Source organism: Varanus komodoensis, unplaced genomic scaffold (genome assembly GCF_004798865.1).
Source record: "Varanus komodoensis strain SLA01 unplaced genomic scaffold, ASM479886v1 scaffold57, whole genome shotgun sequence".
Taxonomy (NCBI): domain Eukaryota; kingdom Metazoa; phylum Chordata; class Lepidosauria; order Squamata; family Varanidae; genus Varanus; species Varanus komodoensis.
The window spans coordinates 2,071,826-2,087,365 of record NW_025336182.1 but is presented as its reverse complement, the minus strand read 5'-3'; the positions used below and the strand labels follow the sequence as shown (position 1 = coordinate 2,087,365).

At 56.1% G+C, this 15,540-nt stretch overlaps 1 protein-coding gene across 1 annotated transcript in view; it reads right to left on the bottom strand.

The window, feature by feature from the left end:
* Positions 1-624: 624 nt before the first annotated feature.
* The window catches only part of ITGA10 (integrin subunit alpha 10), a 43,067-nt gene continuing 28,151 nt past the window's right edge, over positions 625-15,540 (bottom strand). Inside the window, exons 14-29 of the mRNA XM_044449269.1 lie at positions 14,703-14,833; positions 14,310-14,476; positions 14,012-14,154; positions 12,376-12,486; positions 10,584-10,669; positions 10,208-10,349; positions 8,887-8,979; positions 8,369-8,445; positions 7,580-7,669; positions 6,998-7,082; positions 5,355-5,468; positions 4,829-4,927; positions 4,204-4,317; positions 3,473-3,568; positions 2,847-2,960; positions 625-2,108 (exon numbers count right to left, since the gene is read on the bottom strand). Of these exons, the coding sequence (XP_044305204.1) occupies positions 2,055-2,108; positions 2,847-2,960; positions 3,473-3,568; positions 4,204-4,317; positions 4,829-4,927; positions 5,355-5,468; positions 6,998-7,082; positions 7,580-7,669; positions 8,369-8,445; positions 8,887-8,979; positions 10,208-10,349; positions 10,584-10,669; positions 12,376-12,486; positions 14,012-14,154; positions 14,310-14,476; positions 14,703-14,833 (1,716 nt within the window). The 3' untranslated portion in view covers positions 625-2,054. The remainder of the gene's footprint in view (positions 2,109-2,846; positions 2,961-3,472; positions 3,569-4,203; positions 4,318-4,828; positions 4,928-5,354; positions 5,469-6,997; positions 7,083-7,579; positions 7,670-8,368; positions 8,446-8,886; positions 8,980-10,207; positions 10,350-10,583; positions 10,670-12,375; positions 12,487-14,011; positions 14,155-14,309; positions 14,477-14,702; positions 14,834-15,540) is intronic.

The following is a 15,540-nucleotide window of genomic DNA, read 5'->3' as shown; positions in this document are numbered from 1 at the left end:
TTGGTGGCGGATCAAACCCACAGAGGCGCGGCAGGCCATGGAGTGCTCCTTCGGGTGCCTGCTGGTGCAGGCCGAGTGGGGGAGGCAACTGGTGCCCACAAACACCAGGGCACCCCCGGCACCTTTCTGGGCGTTAGCCAAAATGCCCTTCGCCCACTTCATAGGGTGCCTTGGTGTCCTGCAGCAGCTGGGGTTTGGACCCGATGGCCTTTTGGCCCCTTGGCGCTCGACTATGATTCTGCGATTCGCTTTCAGCCCATTTTTGCTGCTGTGGAATAGCTTCCCGTCAGCCTGAAAAGGGTGGCCCAAAGAGGTGCTTCGTTCTGGGGGCTCAGACAGGCCGCCTGTCCTTTGCCACGCCTCCCATGGCAGCCATTTTGTGCTGGTGCCCAGGACTATTTTTCAGATTGCCGAGCATGGCTGTGTCTGCGTAATGCGGAGAGGCCGCCAGGGCCAGGAGCATGTCTGCTCTGGCGTCGCACGTCCTGGCAGCCGGTTCTGACTTCCAGATCAGTGCTTGGAGTCGCCGATGCAGATGGAGACCACTGAGCTGCGGCCCTTACGGTGCTCTGTGGACTCTGCCTTCGCAGCACGAACGAGCGCAACATATGGCAAGGCATACAATGCTTCAAATTCTCCACCTGCTTTTAATTTGTTTTCTTTAAAAGCAAGTTTCTAGCCCTTAAAAAAATTACAAATACAGGCAAGGATGAAGGCAGGCTCTGCCTGGCAAAATCTCCAAAGTCTCGGAGGGAAATCCCATTAGCCACCTGGTTCGATGCCTCTCTGCTTGCAGCCTTAGAAACTTAAATGAAATTAAGAGCTGAAATTATCATAGGTTCAGAGGAGGAACACTGCAGATGTTCTGTGAAAGGAATTTTTTAAATTGATCATTGCTTGTTCAGGTGACCCCCTTATTTCTACCTGTCTCTCTCGCCTCTCTTCACAGCCAACTTAAAAATTTACGTCCAGGGTAGGGGAGCCCTGAGGCTACTATGGTGCTGGACTACAAGTCACATCATGCTTCCTAATGGGAGTTCCTTACTCCTAATTTAGAGCATAAGCCCTTGGGACAAGTAACTTTCTCTTTTGCTTCTGTTAATTTATAATACATTTTGTACAGTAATTGCATTATAAAAATCCAAGTTGCCCAAAATACACCCAAGACCAGGCTTCTCCAGTGCTATGTAGAGACTTTGGCCTCTGTACCCTGCCCTTGGTGAGGCTGTTTCAAGAGGGCAAGCAAATGCTTACCTTCCTGCCCAAGCTGGTTTCAAAGGACAGTGCCTGAAAGAGAATCGGGTCACCTCCACTTTATCAATTGCAATCCCGGCTCCAGGGCTTGCACACTCATTTCTGGGTTTGTGGGGTGGGAAAAGGGCTGGTCACCAGGGGAGGCAGGCACGGTCCCAGCTGCAGAACCAGACGGCCCCAATCCCAGCATGGCTTGTTCGGCGCTTGCGTGTTCCAAGCTGAACGTGTCTGCACAGAGAGCGGCCGAGGCGGCCAAAACTGCCTCACAGGGCGACTTGCCTTTTCTGCATTAAGGCCCTCCCTGCGGAAGCCGCCTTAAGTGAGCTAGCAAAAGATCAAAGCAGGGTAAAAACAGGACTCTTGCTTCTAGGCAACAAAGGTTTGGGCGCAGAGCATCAGACGACTGCAAACGATGGATCGAAAGCCCTCCAGAGGAGGAGTCTGAAACAGATGCTCCACTGGGTGCAGGTGCTGCTGTCCGTCAGCTGTGCTTCTCTGCTGTTCTTTATCCCCCGAACCTCGTGGGCGATGTCGGAGGTTCAGCCTTCAAGATCTGAAGCTCAGGTGTGGTACCCCCCGGGTGTGTGCATTGAATTCTGTTTCCAGCCAGGTGAAGGCTGCACTTTCTAGCTTTCCCAAGGGAAAAGAAAGTGATGGAAGTTTTTGGGAGACTGTCTTTGGAAGTCCTGGAGCTTCTGCAGATTTAGAGAGAGTCAGGAACACTGCCCACGACGTCCCAACTTCCTCCCGTTGCAGCCCCTTTCTAAAGAGTGGAAAGTATTCTCTAAGTCCTTGTAGGTTTACTGCTCCTCTTTCTCTTCTTCTCCAGGCTTTTTGTGTGCGAAAAATCCAAGCTGGGTGGGGACAGAAGAAGAGAGTAAGAAATACCATGTAGTTTGAACCAGGAAAGCAAAGTTTTCTTTTACATCTGTAGAGAATCTGATCTTTAAAGATCAGCTTCCAGAGTTTTAGAACCCAATTTCAGTGGGAAAAAGGACTTGTTAAAAGTTGCTGTGGTTAACTTACTAGCTTTGCATGAATTTTGGTCTTTGTGCTGGACTGCACATGCAGAAAATTCCAGTGGTGCAGAATTCCTAGCACTGGATTTTAGAATGCAAGTTCTCTTGTGTCAAAATCACACTTCTCTTGGCCCTCAAGTGTAGTTAAACCCACTTACTGGAATATTGTTTCTTAGACAAAGGGGTCCTTGAATTGTGAGTCCCTGGGAATCTAGAACTCGTGGTTTTTCTGCACATGCAGTGCATCAGGAACTGCCAGCTGGAACGCTTACGTCAGGGTGTGGGCGGAGAACTCTGGAAGGCCAAATTTGGCTGCCGAGACTCATTTTGGTGCTGGTCAGGGCCAAACACATCAAGCTACTGTAAATTAAACTGCCTCCTACCAGAAAAAGGCCTTGAGAGATGGCTTGGTCTTTCTGAATGGGGAGGGACCCGTTCAGGCTGCAACCTGCCCCAGACCATTGAGATGGGGGAGGGTCCTTGGCTGACTTGAAGCGACCGGCTTGCTCTGGCCAGCTGGCTCAGCTCTGCACAGCCCCCGAGCCCACCAAGGCCGCCTGCACAAGGACTTACCTTCCACAAAAAGAAGATGATCAAGGCGAGCAGCAAGAGGCCTCCAATGATGCTGCCAATCAAGATCCAGAGCGAAACAGGTACCAGTTTGGTCTGGATGATCTCCAAAGTGGTCTGCAAGAGGAGTCATGTCACTAACGACCGAACCAAACTGGGGCTAAACTTGTTTTCCCTTTATGACTTAAGCCGGAAAGGGCTTTCGGGGTGGGAGGGGGGACCTTTATACCTGTTGCAGTTCTGATCTGCTTTCTCTCCCCTCACTCTCCCCACCCCAGTGCTATTGAGTGAAGAGCCACTTGTGCAATTCACATCACAACAAGCCTGGGAGGCCCCCTGCATTCTGTTTAATATTTCCTTGCCATTTTTCCCAAACAAAACTACAATAAACAGCAGAAAATGTAAAATAATGCCTAATGCAGCTTTTAGATAGGAAAAGGTCATTCCAGTCCCAGCTGGCTGGAGAATACTGTGAGCTGTAAGCCCTTTCTCCGCCTAAGCATGTGGGACCACACCTTTCAGCAGGCTCCAGAGCAGTTTTTCCTGGTGCAGAATTAATTCCCTTTGCAAGATGGAAGAGATGCAATCCCGGAGGCTGGGACAAGGAAGCACAACTCTCCAGGCCTTACCTCTCGCTGGTGACCAGCCTTTGGCAGGAGGAGGAGGCTGTCCTTCTGAGTAGACAGCGTGAACCTGCTGACAACCTTCACGGTCTTGAAGTTGGCCTTACTCCACAAAATGGAGAGAGAAAAGGGGGTGAGGAGAAGAGCACCGGAGGGGCCTACAGTGCCTGGGATACAAAGTGCCAGCTTGATCCAGGCAGGTCTGGAATATCTCCTGCGTGGAACCTCAGACAGACACCAAGGACTGACAAAGCTGGACTAACCCAGTTCCTGTGATCTTTTCCTACCGATTACAACCTTTTCTCCCACCCGCCTGGTCCTCCTCCCATCTTGCACACCCCTTTTGCTGTTCCTTTTGCCTGGAATGCTCCCCGAATCGCTTTCTGGAATGATTCCCTCTTCCTCCCATATCGCAACTGTCCCTTAAATCCCCTTCTTTTTGCAAAACTTGATCTCCAAATCTTCAGTCCCAGGCGACAGGGCAAGGGCAGTGATCCTTGTGAAAGTGGGGTGCAAGGGAGGAACGGGGCCAGGACCCCACCCACCGGCGCCCAAGACCGTTCCCAGATCAAAAGATCAGATGCAACGGTTGCCCTTTCTAGTCTGTGGGTGCAGGGAGACGGCTGTGCCCAGTCTTGGTGCTACGCTACGTTCGCTTCCGGAGTCATCTGCTCCGGGCCCTTTTCAGGCCAGTGTTGTGTAGGCACTCCCAAAGCTGGGCTGCTGTCTGCACTCACCCTCCTGAAAAATTCGTTGCGCACTGCCCTCAGAAGCTGGACAGAGACCTCCGCGTTCTTCTCTATGTGCGGCAGCTCGCACCTCACCTCCTGGCACCAGGTGTTGGAGCAGTTCTGCAGGGGAGGGAGGAAGCCGCTCCTTACCCGCCTGGCTGAGAAGGTGGCGATTCATTTCACCAGTGTGGACATCGAGCTGCTGCAGCAGGAGGGTTGGGCATGTCCGACCGAATGCGGCCGCCCCCTGGAAGCCACGCCAGGCCTCCCCCCCACAGCACTCTTGCTGTGCTCCTGTGGAACGATGAGCCACCGGCAGCATCTCCGCTCCTCGTCTGAGCCTGAAGACCCCGCCCTGCGCCGGCTCTGCGCCTTCCCGAAAAGGCCAGTGCTGGGCCTTTCCCCGCAGAGCCCGCCTGCTTCGCTGCAAGTCAGGCGTGGCCGTTTTCTGTTGCCCGCGTCTGTGGCCGCTCCTCTGGGTGGCAGCATTAAATCAGCACCGTGCCCGTTCATGCCGGCCTCTTCAGGCGTGGAGGCAGACTAGCGGTGGCAGAACTGCCAGGGCGGAAGCTCCCTGGGCCCCGGAGCAGCAGAAGCGGCCGAGGACACGGGACGCCTCCGTTCGCCTCACCAGTCTCTCCGTGTGTCCGAGATCTTCTGGGTGAACGGGAACCACCCCCGCAGCTGTCCGTTGAGTCGCCTCGGTCAGATTTCGCAGGCCACACGTCACCTTGGGATGGGAGCAATGAGACACCGATACTGAATCCAGGCCCCTGCGGACACGAGCGCCTGGCCGTTTCCCTTTGGGCAGGAGCCGTTTTCTCTGTGGCCGCTTTGCATTTGAGACTCTGTTTGGCACTCACGCCCTGGGTGTGACTTGCAGGGTCTGGCTGGCCCAAGCGGGAAGGGAGCCAATGGCCCTTGGCTAAGTTGGCTTACGAGGCTGCAGTGAGAGAGGGCCAGTTCCCTGCCCTGAGCACCGTGGATGAAAAGGGCAATTGTGCCATTGCAAATATTGTGCAATTCTCCTTGTTTGGGTGCCTGCGCTCCAGACCTTCCGGGCACCTGCCTCCGCCTGCCCTGGAAGCATGACTCGTCTGGGGAGGTGGGAGGGAGAGGGTCGGGACGCTTGCGCGGACGAAAACTGCGGCACTCACGTTGTCGGCAATAATGCGTGTGACAGAGAGGAATTCGGTGCTCCCGTAGGCCATGGCTGGAAGCGCCATGGAAAGGGAGAGATTCTGCACTGCAAAGCAGCCAACGTTTTGCACCTGCAAGAAAAACATTTATCCTGCTTAATCAACAGGGCAGAAACCTGGAAAGGACAAAGGACGCATCACACCAAAGCCCCTTTGGAAAGCTGATTTTGCAGGGGATAAAAAGCCTGCAAGTCGGTTAGAAGGACTCCTCCATTTGCCTTGCTCACTTCTTTGAAGTGCTTTCTGGCTTCCCTTTAGCCAAAGAGGCTCCCAAAGTAGCTTTAATGAAATCCATTAAAAGGTATATTAAAGGTCTGCAGTCCAAATGAACATGGCACGAAAGGAAAACAAGATGAGGAAGGAAGAGGAAAGGCAAGAAAATTCAGAAAGCCATTCTTAAAGTTAATTTACAAAGTTCAGCAGCAAGGAAATGAGGAGGGCCTTTTTGGTAGTGGCAGCATTTTTTAGAATGAGCTCTCCAAAGAGGCGTGCATTTGTATTCTTTTCAGCACCAGGTGAAGGCCTTTCTATTTTCCCAGCATTTTAATAGTCTAACTTTTAAACTTTGTTTTCATATAGTCCATGTCATTCTTTATCACTGCTATACCTTCTGTAATTGCCATTATGGTTTTGTTGTTTTAAATTAATTTTTGTGTTTGTCGCTTCTGAATTTTGCTTCGTTTTAACTTGTGTTAACTATCCAGAGAGCCTTGGCTACTGGGATGTATACAGAGGCATCCTTCTGGTGCAGGACGGGGCAACATGTGACCCTCCCGATGTCTGGCACTCCTTGGCCTGGCCAGACTAGCCAGTGGGAAGGATGATGGGAGCCGGAGGCCAGAGCCTCCATCTGGAGGGACACAGTCGGCCCTCCTCTAATAGTTGGTGTTCGCTTTAACAGCGGATCACTCCAGTGTTTAGGCATAGGGCATTTTGCTGTTGAAACACTTGTGGGTGTATTTCCTACAACAGCCAGTGGGACCTAAACCTGCGTGTGTTTCGACAGAAAAAGGCTGGGAGTTCCCATCGAAATATGCAGTGCTTTACACTTTAGTATTCTCAGTAACTTGGCAAGCCTTTTCTCTTTCAGAGGGTGAAATTCTCCCCCCCCCCCACCCCCCCCCCCCCCCGTGCACACATGACAGTAGCATGTCCGCTTTCTGGTCTAGTTTTTAAAAATAAATGTCAGTTTTCAGGGATTTCTCAACATGTTTTTGGTATGGGGAAAAACTCCATCGTGTGAGCCTCCGGGGGCCATCTGAAACCAGGCCAGGCACAGGCTGCATCTCCCTCCACTCCGGTTTTTTGTGCTGAGGAATCGGTGGGAAGAGATGCAGGTGAGCTTCTCTGCACCAGGTATCTGGAGAAGTACGGCCCAGATGCACGTTTATCACCTCCGTGAGGAGGAGATGCTACACCTGTGCCCTTCTAAAGCATCTCCCATTAGAGGAGGAGGCTGCGCAGCTGCGAAAGATTTCGCTGCCAAACCCTAGAGGAAGATAGGCGGTGCCCTCGTGCGGGATGGCCCCCAGCTTCCTTAAGTCAGCGCAGGATATTTACTGCGCATCAATATATATTATATGCAGTTTATAGAAGAGTACCTTGATGGTCGTCCTGAACTCCGGGCTCATGCCGTCCGGAAACATCCCCACGGGGTGCACTTCATAGCGGTTCAGGGCGGACTCGCTGGGGCGGGTGGCAGGGCAGAGAAATGGCAGAAAGTGAGCCGGGCTGGGTGGAGGGTATGTCTCCCCGGTGCAGGCGGCAGCCCTCGCAGGGGGGCCGCTGCTCACCCGGCAGCGCAGAGGCAGGAGCGAGACATTTGCTGGCCGTGAGAAGCGGAGCGCTTTTCCAGCTGCGGAAGGCGATCCCAACGCCTGCGGCCCGCTTCCCTGCCCCAGAGGGCGAAATTCTCTTCCCCGCTCTGTCCTGTGCGGAGGCAACTCCGGTGCCATTTCGCTTGAGCCCATTTCCATCCCTGCAACCATCCAACTGCAGGAGCAAAAGCTCTGAGGCACCCCAGGGCAGCCCCTCTCCTGCCGCAGACCCCCATTTCCTCAGCCCCGCTTTGGGAGGCAGGCCAAGGCCCCCCCATGGGGAAGCTGGCCCCTCCTACCAGCTGCCAGGGACGGGGGGAAAGTCCAGGGGGTGCGGAGCAGCTCTCTTTGCACCTTGGGCCTCACCTTGTCAGGAAGAGGTCCGGCTCGTAACGGACGTGGACCGTGGGCTGGGCCGTGTTGTCGGCGAGGGTCTCGTTCCGTTCGTGGCTGTCACTGCAGGAGACAAAAGCCTGGGAGTCTGGCACCGGGTGGAAGATGGCGGTCTGCATTTATCGCATCTTACTGGGAGATGGGGCCATTTCTATTTGGGAAGAGGAAGCTCAGCGGGGGGTCCCAGCCGGGCCTTTGAGGGTTTCTCGGGTGAATCTGGAACGGCCTTCAAGCCACACAGAGGCCAGACCAGCTGCCCGCAGGATCCGACGAGGACTGCCACCTATGTTCCCCAGCAATGGGTGTACAGAGACACACCGCCTCTGACCCTGGAGGGAGGATGGAGCCACCAGGACGAGTAGCCACAATAGCCTCTTCCTTCTCCAGAAATCCGTCCAAGCAGGTGGCCACCGCTTCATCTCGCGGGATCCCGTGGCTTGGCATGAAGAAGCCCTTCCCTTGCCCTGACCCGAATTCCCCGCTCGCTGCTGCATGGGAAGAGCACGGAGAAGCCCCCTCCCTCGCCGCTCCCCCCAGGCCGGCAGCCTGCCTCTGCCAGGCCTCCCCTTCCCCGCTCTTCCTCTCCGGCCTCCGGAGCCCTGCTCCAGCGCTGGGCAAACGGGCATAGCAACCCTGTTGCGTCACAGCGAACGTGGTGGTGAATCCGGTTGCGCCTGAAGGGGGTGCCGAAAACCGCCACCTGCTCAGGCCCTCCCCTCGTGCGATGGGTGCCCCCCAGAGCCCCCCCCCCATCGCTCTCACCTGCTTGCTCTGATCGTCACCTGGGCTCTGTCCAGAAGGGAAGAGCAGCTGAATTCAAACTCCAGGACAAACGCCACCTGGCGATAGGAAAAGGGTCGGGATTATTTCGGCAAAGCTTACTGTTCCAACTGGGGCTTACTGGGGCAAAAGAAGACGACGGCGGGTGGCTGGGACCCAAGTGGGGGTGTTGGGGGCCTGTCTGGAGCTCAAGGAGGGGACACAGGGCAGAACGGCAAGGGACACCAAACGGGTGGGCAAGTCTCTCCGGGCCCCGGGCTCAGAGGTGGGGGCCCGCTCCCCTCTCCCCAAACCCTACCAGGCCCACCCAGTCCAGCATGGCCTTTCCCACAGCAGCTGGCCCGTGGAGGACCTTGCCTTGGCGAGAGGCAGCTGCGGGTTCGAAGCCAATGTGGAGCTGCTTTCTTCCGCCCCTTTTCTGCACCCCACGGCCCTGCGCGGAGGGAGAGGCGATGCTCCACGGCGGTCGCCACCGTTCCCAGCAAGAGGGGCCTGCTCACCTTTGCCGAGGCCCTGAAAACAGGGTACCCCACGCTGCAGGCACGGGTCTGAGCAGACGGGGTGGTGCATTCTATCTTCACGGGGTTCTCCCCCTGGGGAAAAATGGAAGAACCCGAGAAGGGCTGTGCTGAGATGATGCAGAAGCCAAGCCCAGCTCACGTCATGCTCACAGCAGTGGAAGAAAGTGCATGGGAAAGGCGAGAGGCGGCAGAGTTTGGATGGGGTGGTGGCTGGAGCAGAGTTTTACAATGCGTCCATTCCTGGGCAGAGATCCGAGAAGACACGGCCAGAGGTTTGCTTCCAGCTTTTTAGCAACACCGGAGGGAGTGTCCCAACGGGGCCTCATCCTCTGGGCTGACGGTGGAGAAACCCGGTGTCCTTGGATTTGGACAGAGGCGAGCATCTCCCACGTTGACGACTGGTATAGCGCAAGTTGTATGACAGCTACCCAACTGATTCTGCCATCGGGTTATCTTAAGGCTGTATAAACAACCAACGGCAGGTGTTGAGACTGGAGCTTAAACTCTTAAACAGAATATCCACCACTCAGTTGTCTAGGCAGTGCTGGGAAGTTCAACAAGTAAAACCTATTTTATGGCTTCAGAAACGAAAAAGAGTATCGAAAACCTGCAGAATTTGGCATTGGTCACAGAATCTCTGCAGTGAAAATAAGATACCGACAGGGTTCGGGCTACGTGATGAATACAGTCCAGGTTGCGTGAGGGTTGCTTTCGAACTGTGGGTTGTTGCCGACAAGTGTTGGCTGAACCCCCCCCCCCACAAGCCAAATAATCCTGGATTGTGAAAGGTGGGTTGTTTGTGATCTTGGCTGGGTTCGGGCAACAGTGTAACCCAGGTTTCAACAACAGTCCATGGCTCAGTGACAACCTGCACTCAAGCCACAGTGAACTCTTGAGGATGGATGGCTGGGCTGTCCGAACTCACTACGTGACGACGGAAGCACCCTCAAGATGGCCCAAGATAAGCCCAAAAGGCTGATGGACTCTCACAGGTCTGGATGTCTGGGGCAGGCTCTGCCTTGGGTTTCACCGCTTCCCTCGATGAGGAGAATAACCCAAATTTGCATGGTTCACACAGGACCACAGGATTTAGCTGGTAGCGGGAAGCAATGTGACACTGAATTCTTGGAGGTCTGACGGTCTCATGGTTCTTCAGAGCCCAGCCACCCGCTCCCCGCTGTCATTCCAGGGATTCCTTCCTTCCTTCCTTCCTTCCTTCCTTCCTTCCTTCCTTCCTTCCCTCCCTCCCTCCCTCCCTCCCTCCCATTCCTTTTGCCCACAGCAAAATTGCAGGCCACACCTTGAGTGCGAGGCTGGAGAAGTGGAGGTTCCTTGAGAACCCAAGCACGAGGCTGGCGTTGTAGGCGTTCTCTTTCTTGTTCTCCAGAAGGACGTCCACCAAGACCTTCCGCTTCCCTTTGCGGATCACGTGAGGCTTCTGCCTGGAACGAGAAGAAGAGATGAGGATGCTCTGGCGTGCAAGAGGACAGCCTCACCCTCCCAGCCCTGCCTCCTGGCTCAAGAGCCCTATCGCCCCCTCTCCACTAACTGCAAGTCCCCGGGCACCTCAGAGGTCATCTAGTCCAATCCCCTGCTCCATGTAGGCTGGGAAAAAAGCCATGGAGGAACTTCTTCACAGCATCGGTTTACTCCACACTTTTTAAACCTGTCCCTACCTGGATCCATCAATATCCATCTGCGCTTGCAACACCAAGTCGGTTACGCACACGTCATCGGCACCGCAGTCCTTGAAGAAGGGGATCTAAAAAAGCAAGTGAACAGGTGGGTGATGCTGTAGGGTGCTGCCCCGTCCCCCAGAAAACTGGAAATAGCTGCCAAAGCTAATTTTGCCAGGATCTCAGCTTCCTTCCTTCTCTTCTTTTTTAAAAAGCAAGTTTCCAGCCCTTCAACTGAACTAGGAAAATATGTGTGGATCCTATCTGCTGACACTTAAGAAATAATTTAAAGAGGACCCCGGAAGTTGTGGGGAGCAGGGGACCAGCAAAACTAGCATAAGGGATGCCAAGCAGTAGAAACTGCTCACAGAGATATTTATTAAAATTGAGGAGGGATGTGTAAAATAAGATAAAATTTTGCAAAATTGTCCAAACTGCGTATTTTCATGTTGCAAATTCAGCTTTTTTCACAGAAGTTGGAACTTTATTTTTACACTATGGACTACGCTCAGCTTCAGTCAGAGAGGGAAGGGAAGGGGACCGGATGACCCAGTGTCTTTCAAATGCACGCCCAGATTCAGAAGCCAAGATCTGGGCTTCCTCCCACTTGTAGCTGCAAGTGCGCATCACCTCAGGTAGGGCGGTGGTTGAACATTATTCCAGGTAAATCGGAAGGCGTTTCCTACAAGGCTTGCACACGAGATTTCGATCTGATCTGGGCACTCCAGCAGCTTAGGTGTTGCACAGCGGATGCTAATTGGCAGAGTAGCTGCGGTCTTCCTCTTTGATCCAGCAGCCCAAATTCCGCAAGTCACCTTGAGGTCCACAAGCGAAGCGCCAGGCTGGGCTTCACTATCCCCAGCTCATGCCTCTGCCGAAATGCCCCGGAGAGCCAAACGGCAGCCCACGCGAACCACAATTTCTGCCCCTGCCAGCCCACCCCATCAGCCATCAGCGGGGCAAAAACCCAAGTGTGCCCGTTATGCCCCCCAGCACCCAGAATGCAAGCTGTGAATGTGGGGGGGGGGGAAGGTAAGGAGCTTGTCTGCGGGGTTCCTGATCCACTGCAGCTTTTCTTCTGTGCTTTCCTGGAGCGATCTGTCTTGCTCCATGGGGAGGACGAGGTGAGAACACAATTCTGCGATTCAGTTTGCAGGGCCTGGCAGCAGCCCCACAGCCAGGAGCACCATCACCTGTTTGTGGCGCTCGTTATCGGGGCAATCAGTGCACACCACCCCAAAAGAGGCTTGCCCTTTGCAGCACCCAGGGCAGCTCCTTGAAGCCTGCGATGGAGACAGGGCCCCAAGGACGGAGAAAGGCGTCCCCGCCTCCCCTTGCCCACGAATGGGACAAACCGCGGATCAACGGGCCAGGATTCAGTGGGACAGCCCCGGCCAGGCCTGGGGCCACAGTCCAGGCCCCAGGGGCCCTCAGACGGCCACCCCAAGAGCTGAGGGGAGCAGAGACAAACCCCACTGCGTGCCCAAAGCCATCTTGGCACATTTAAAATGCATTTAAAATAGATGCGGTTGATTCACCCAGTCGGGTTAGCACACAGTTTTGTTGTCGTTGCGGAAGCCCTCCTGCAGCTTGGGGTGCCCCCTGAGGTGCCGCTAGGAGGGCCGTCTCTTTCGCAGCGGAGCGGCACCTGTGGCCGGTGCCACGGACCCCGCGGAGGCGATTCCATCATGGTCCCTAGCGATCCGAGCACACCGTGCCCCCGCGCCCAGAAGCGCGCCCGTGCAATGCAAGGAGCGGAGCCTGCGCGGAGCCCGGAATGGCGTGCGCTCACCAGTCTCTTCACGGTGGTGGGGGATTTCTCATCCAAAACGGGGCCGGGCTCGGCATCGTTCAGCGCAAACCTCACCGCGACCGCCACGGGCCTCATGTAGTCCGAGGTGTCCTGCATGGGAGAGAGGACCGCTGGCTGCCTGCATCCGCTCCGCCTGGGGGCAGACGGCGGAGTCTGCCCGGAGCACCAGAGGCAGGCGCTTGCCAGCCTTTCGGCAAAGCGAGGAAGAGGCAGGGATCAAGGGGGCCTGGACGACGGGGAGGCGAGGGGAGGTGGGGCAGGTGCCCACAGGACGGAGCCTGCGGGCAGAGCTGGGAAGGAAGAGCCCCCTGAGATGCCCCTGCGCCTTTGGAGCCCGGGGCTGGAGCCTTGCTGTGCCCCCGACCCGTTTTTTCTTGGGGAAGGACCGTTGCGCAGTGGGAGGTCGCGGGGTCGGCCCATGGCTGCAGCTCTCGGTGGGGCTGAGAAAGCCTCTGAGTGGAGACACGGCTGGCCGCATGCATCGGGGCGTGGAGCCCCCGCCCAGCCCTGCTCCCCCTTCCTCTCCCCGCCCCACACCACGAGGGGAGTCCCTCCCGGGCCTCTGACCAGGAAGCCGTGTGGGCACTGCTGGGCAGGGGGGAAGGGGGTGCACCGAGGGGCGGGTCCCTGCGGCGGCCTCTCGTTGCTGATTGGCCCGAATGGCAGCCATTCCCCTTTGCAGGCAGCTCACCATCCCAGCGAGGGGCTGGGGAGCACAGCACCTCTGCAAGGGGGGCACCACTTCTTCCCTGGCTGGGGTGGGTCAGGGAGGCTGGGAAGAAAGACCCCCTCCAAAAAACCCCCTGAAAAGCTGCTGTCAGGTGCACAGACATCCCTGCGCTGGTGTCGCGCCTGATGACGCAACAGACGTCACCTCGCGAGAAAGAGTCAAACGTTCAAAATGAGAATCAGGCATCAGAACAAGAGGACTGATACTTGGGGCCCAGTAGCCAAACGGCCCCTCCGCAGCCCGACTCTGGGACTGCTGAGCAAATAGCCCCCCCCCCCCCGACCCTTTGCCGCCAGAACAAATGGCCTCGTCGCAGCCTGATTGTGAGGCTCCTGAGCGGAGGCTTCTCCTCATCCTGACTCTGAGGAGCGTGAGCAAGATGCCCCCCGCCTCCTGGCTCTGAAACTGCTGGACAGAGTCCAGGAGATGCAGAAGACGTGGCATCTTTAGCCAACGCCAATCTTAGGCGCAGTTTAAGACGACTGGAACAAATGAGAAGACAAGACAGAGGTTTGTCCTGCCCACGAGCAGAAAGACGAGACAGGAAAAGCCAATCCCACGTGGGCCCCCAGAGTCTTCACAAAGGGGGGAGCAACTGACCTATTAGGACCTTCTCATTAGAGCTTATCTGTGGTATCGTAAATCTTGTAGAAAGCAGCAATAAAAGACTTTAGTTTTACAGCCGACTGCGGTGTGAGTTAATTGGGGACGTGCGTTACGACCTCCCGACAGCTGGCGGCTGGACTGGCATGAATAATAATGGCAGTAATTAATGCTAATAAGGGGGAGTCCTGGGCACACGCCTTGTCCCGGCCGCCGCCGCCCTCTGCCAGCAGGCTGCTGAAGCTGGCCAGCCGAGGGCCGGGGTGACGGGCCGGCACTCACCAGGACGTGGAAGCGGGCCGTGGAGCAGGCTGTACGGCCCACGGTGGCCCGGATCCGCTTCTGGAGCAGCTTCTGGGAGTTGCCGTCAAACACCGCCCGGCTGCCGAACTTCCTGTCGTCCAGAGAGACGTTGAATTTGATGCCTGCGGCCGAGGAAGGAGCGGGATCGGTTTAGAGCGGGGCCGGGGCTGGGGCCGAGGGCTGTGGGGCCCCTCCCGGCTCCCGGCCTGCCCCATCCTCCTCGTGGCAGGAGGAGAGGGCAGCTGGGCCCGCGAGAGCAGGCCTGGCACGCACCCACCAAAGTGGCTGTCCCTCGGGCCCAGGGAGCGGGACGAGGCGCTGAAGCAGAGCTGGGCCGTGACGCAGACGGACGCCTTCCCGCTCCGCTGGCAGTTCTTCCGGATGACGTTGATGGAGGGCGGGCTGGCAGAGATGGAGACGTTGATCTGCACGATCCTCCGCGACCTGCCCCCTCGCGAGGAGAAGTGGGAATGAGAAGGATGCACCCCCATCTGGCGCTCCCCCGCGAGCCGGGCCCCCGCCATTGCTCTGCAGCGGGCCCGTGGGTGGGGAGGACGCGGCCCCCCTTCGGGGCAGCCAGCAGCAGTGGCAATCTCCTCCTCTTGCCCCCGAGAGGGAGGGCTCACCCCTGCCCCGTCAGCCGCCCGGCCCGCCTCGCTGCTCCCCCCACCTCAGAACCACCGCAGCGCCCTGAGCGCCGATTGCGAGGTCCACCAGGCCGTCTCCGTCCAAGTCGATCTGCCCGTCCAAGCTGCGCCCAAAGTAGCTGAGGCCCCACTGGAGCTGGGAGGACTCGATCCGCTGCCAGAAGGAACAAACAGCGACACTGAAAGGCTGAGGTGGAGCAGAGGCCGAGCACGTCAGGCCGGATGCCTCCAGGGTCAAGATCCGCAAAGGCCTCACACTAAGGGAGCGGCATTTGCAAGATGCATGCAAGCCCTGAAGCCGTGCGGCGCTGATGTTGGGCTTGCAGAACCGAGCTTCCCCCACCATTTTTCTTTTGCGCTTCTGGAAAATATGGCTCTAAAAAACTCACATCTCTTAGTTATACAGACGGAGAGCTCCAGAATGGCAGCTAATGAATCCTTTCCCTTCAAAATGTGGAAAGGTTAGGACTCTAGAGCAAAGGAGAGGCAGTGTGGTATAGTGGCTGGAGTGCTGGACTGGGGAGATCCAGGGCTGAGTCCCCCACTGGGCCATGGGGCTCCCTGGGCCAGCCACTCACTCAGTCTAGCCTACCTAACAGGGCTGTTGTTGCTAAGATAAAAGAGCTGTGAAAGCCATCTTGGGTTCCTCACAGGAGGGAAAGGGCAGGCGATGCAACGACTCACCTAGCGCAATCTTCTAAAGATCTTTCACTGTTATACTGAAGGTCAATTTTACTGGGTTTTTTTTTAACTTAAGTGCAAATCAGGAAAAAAATGTTGGTCCCCATTTAAAACCTGATTGCTTTACTTCTGTTTTTAGCTTTAACTTGCTGCATTTATTCTTTGTATGGAAATTCTTGT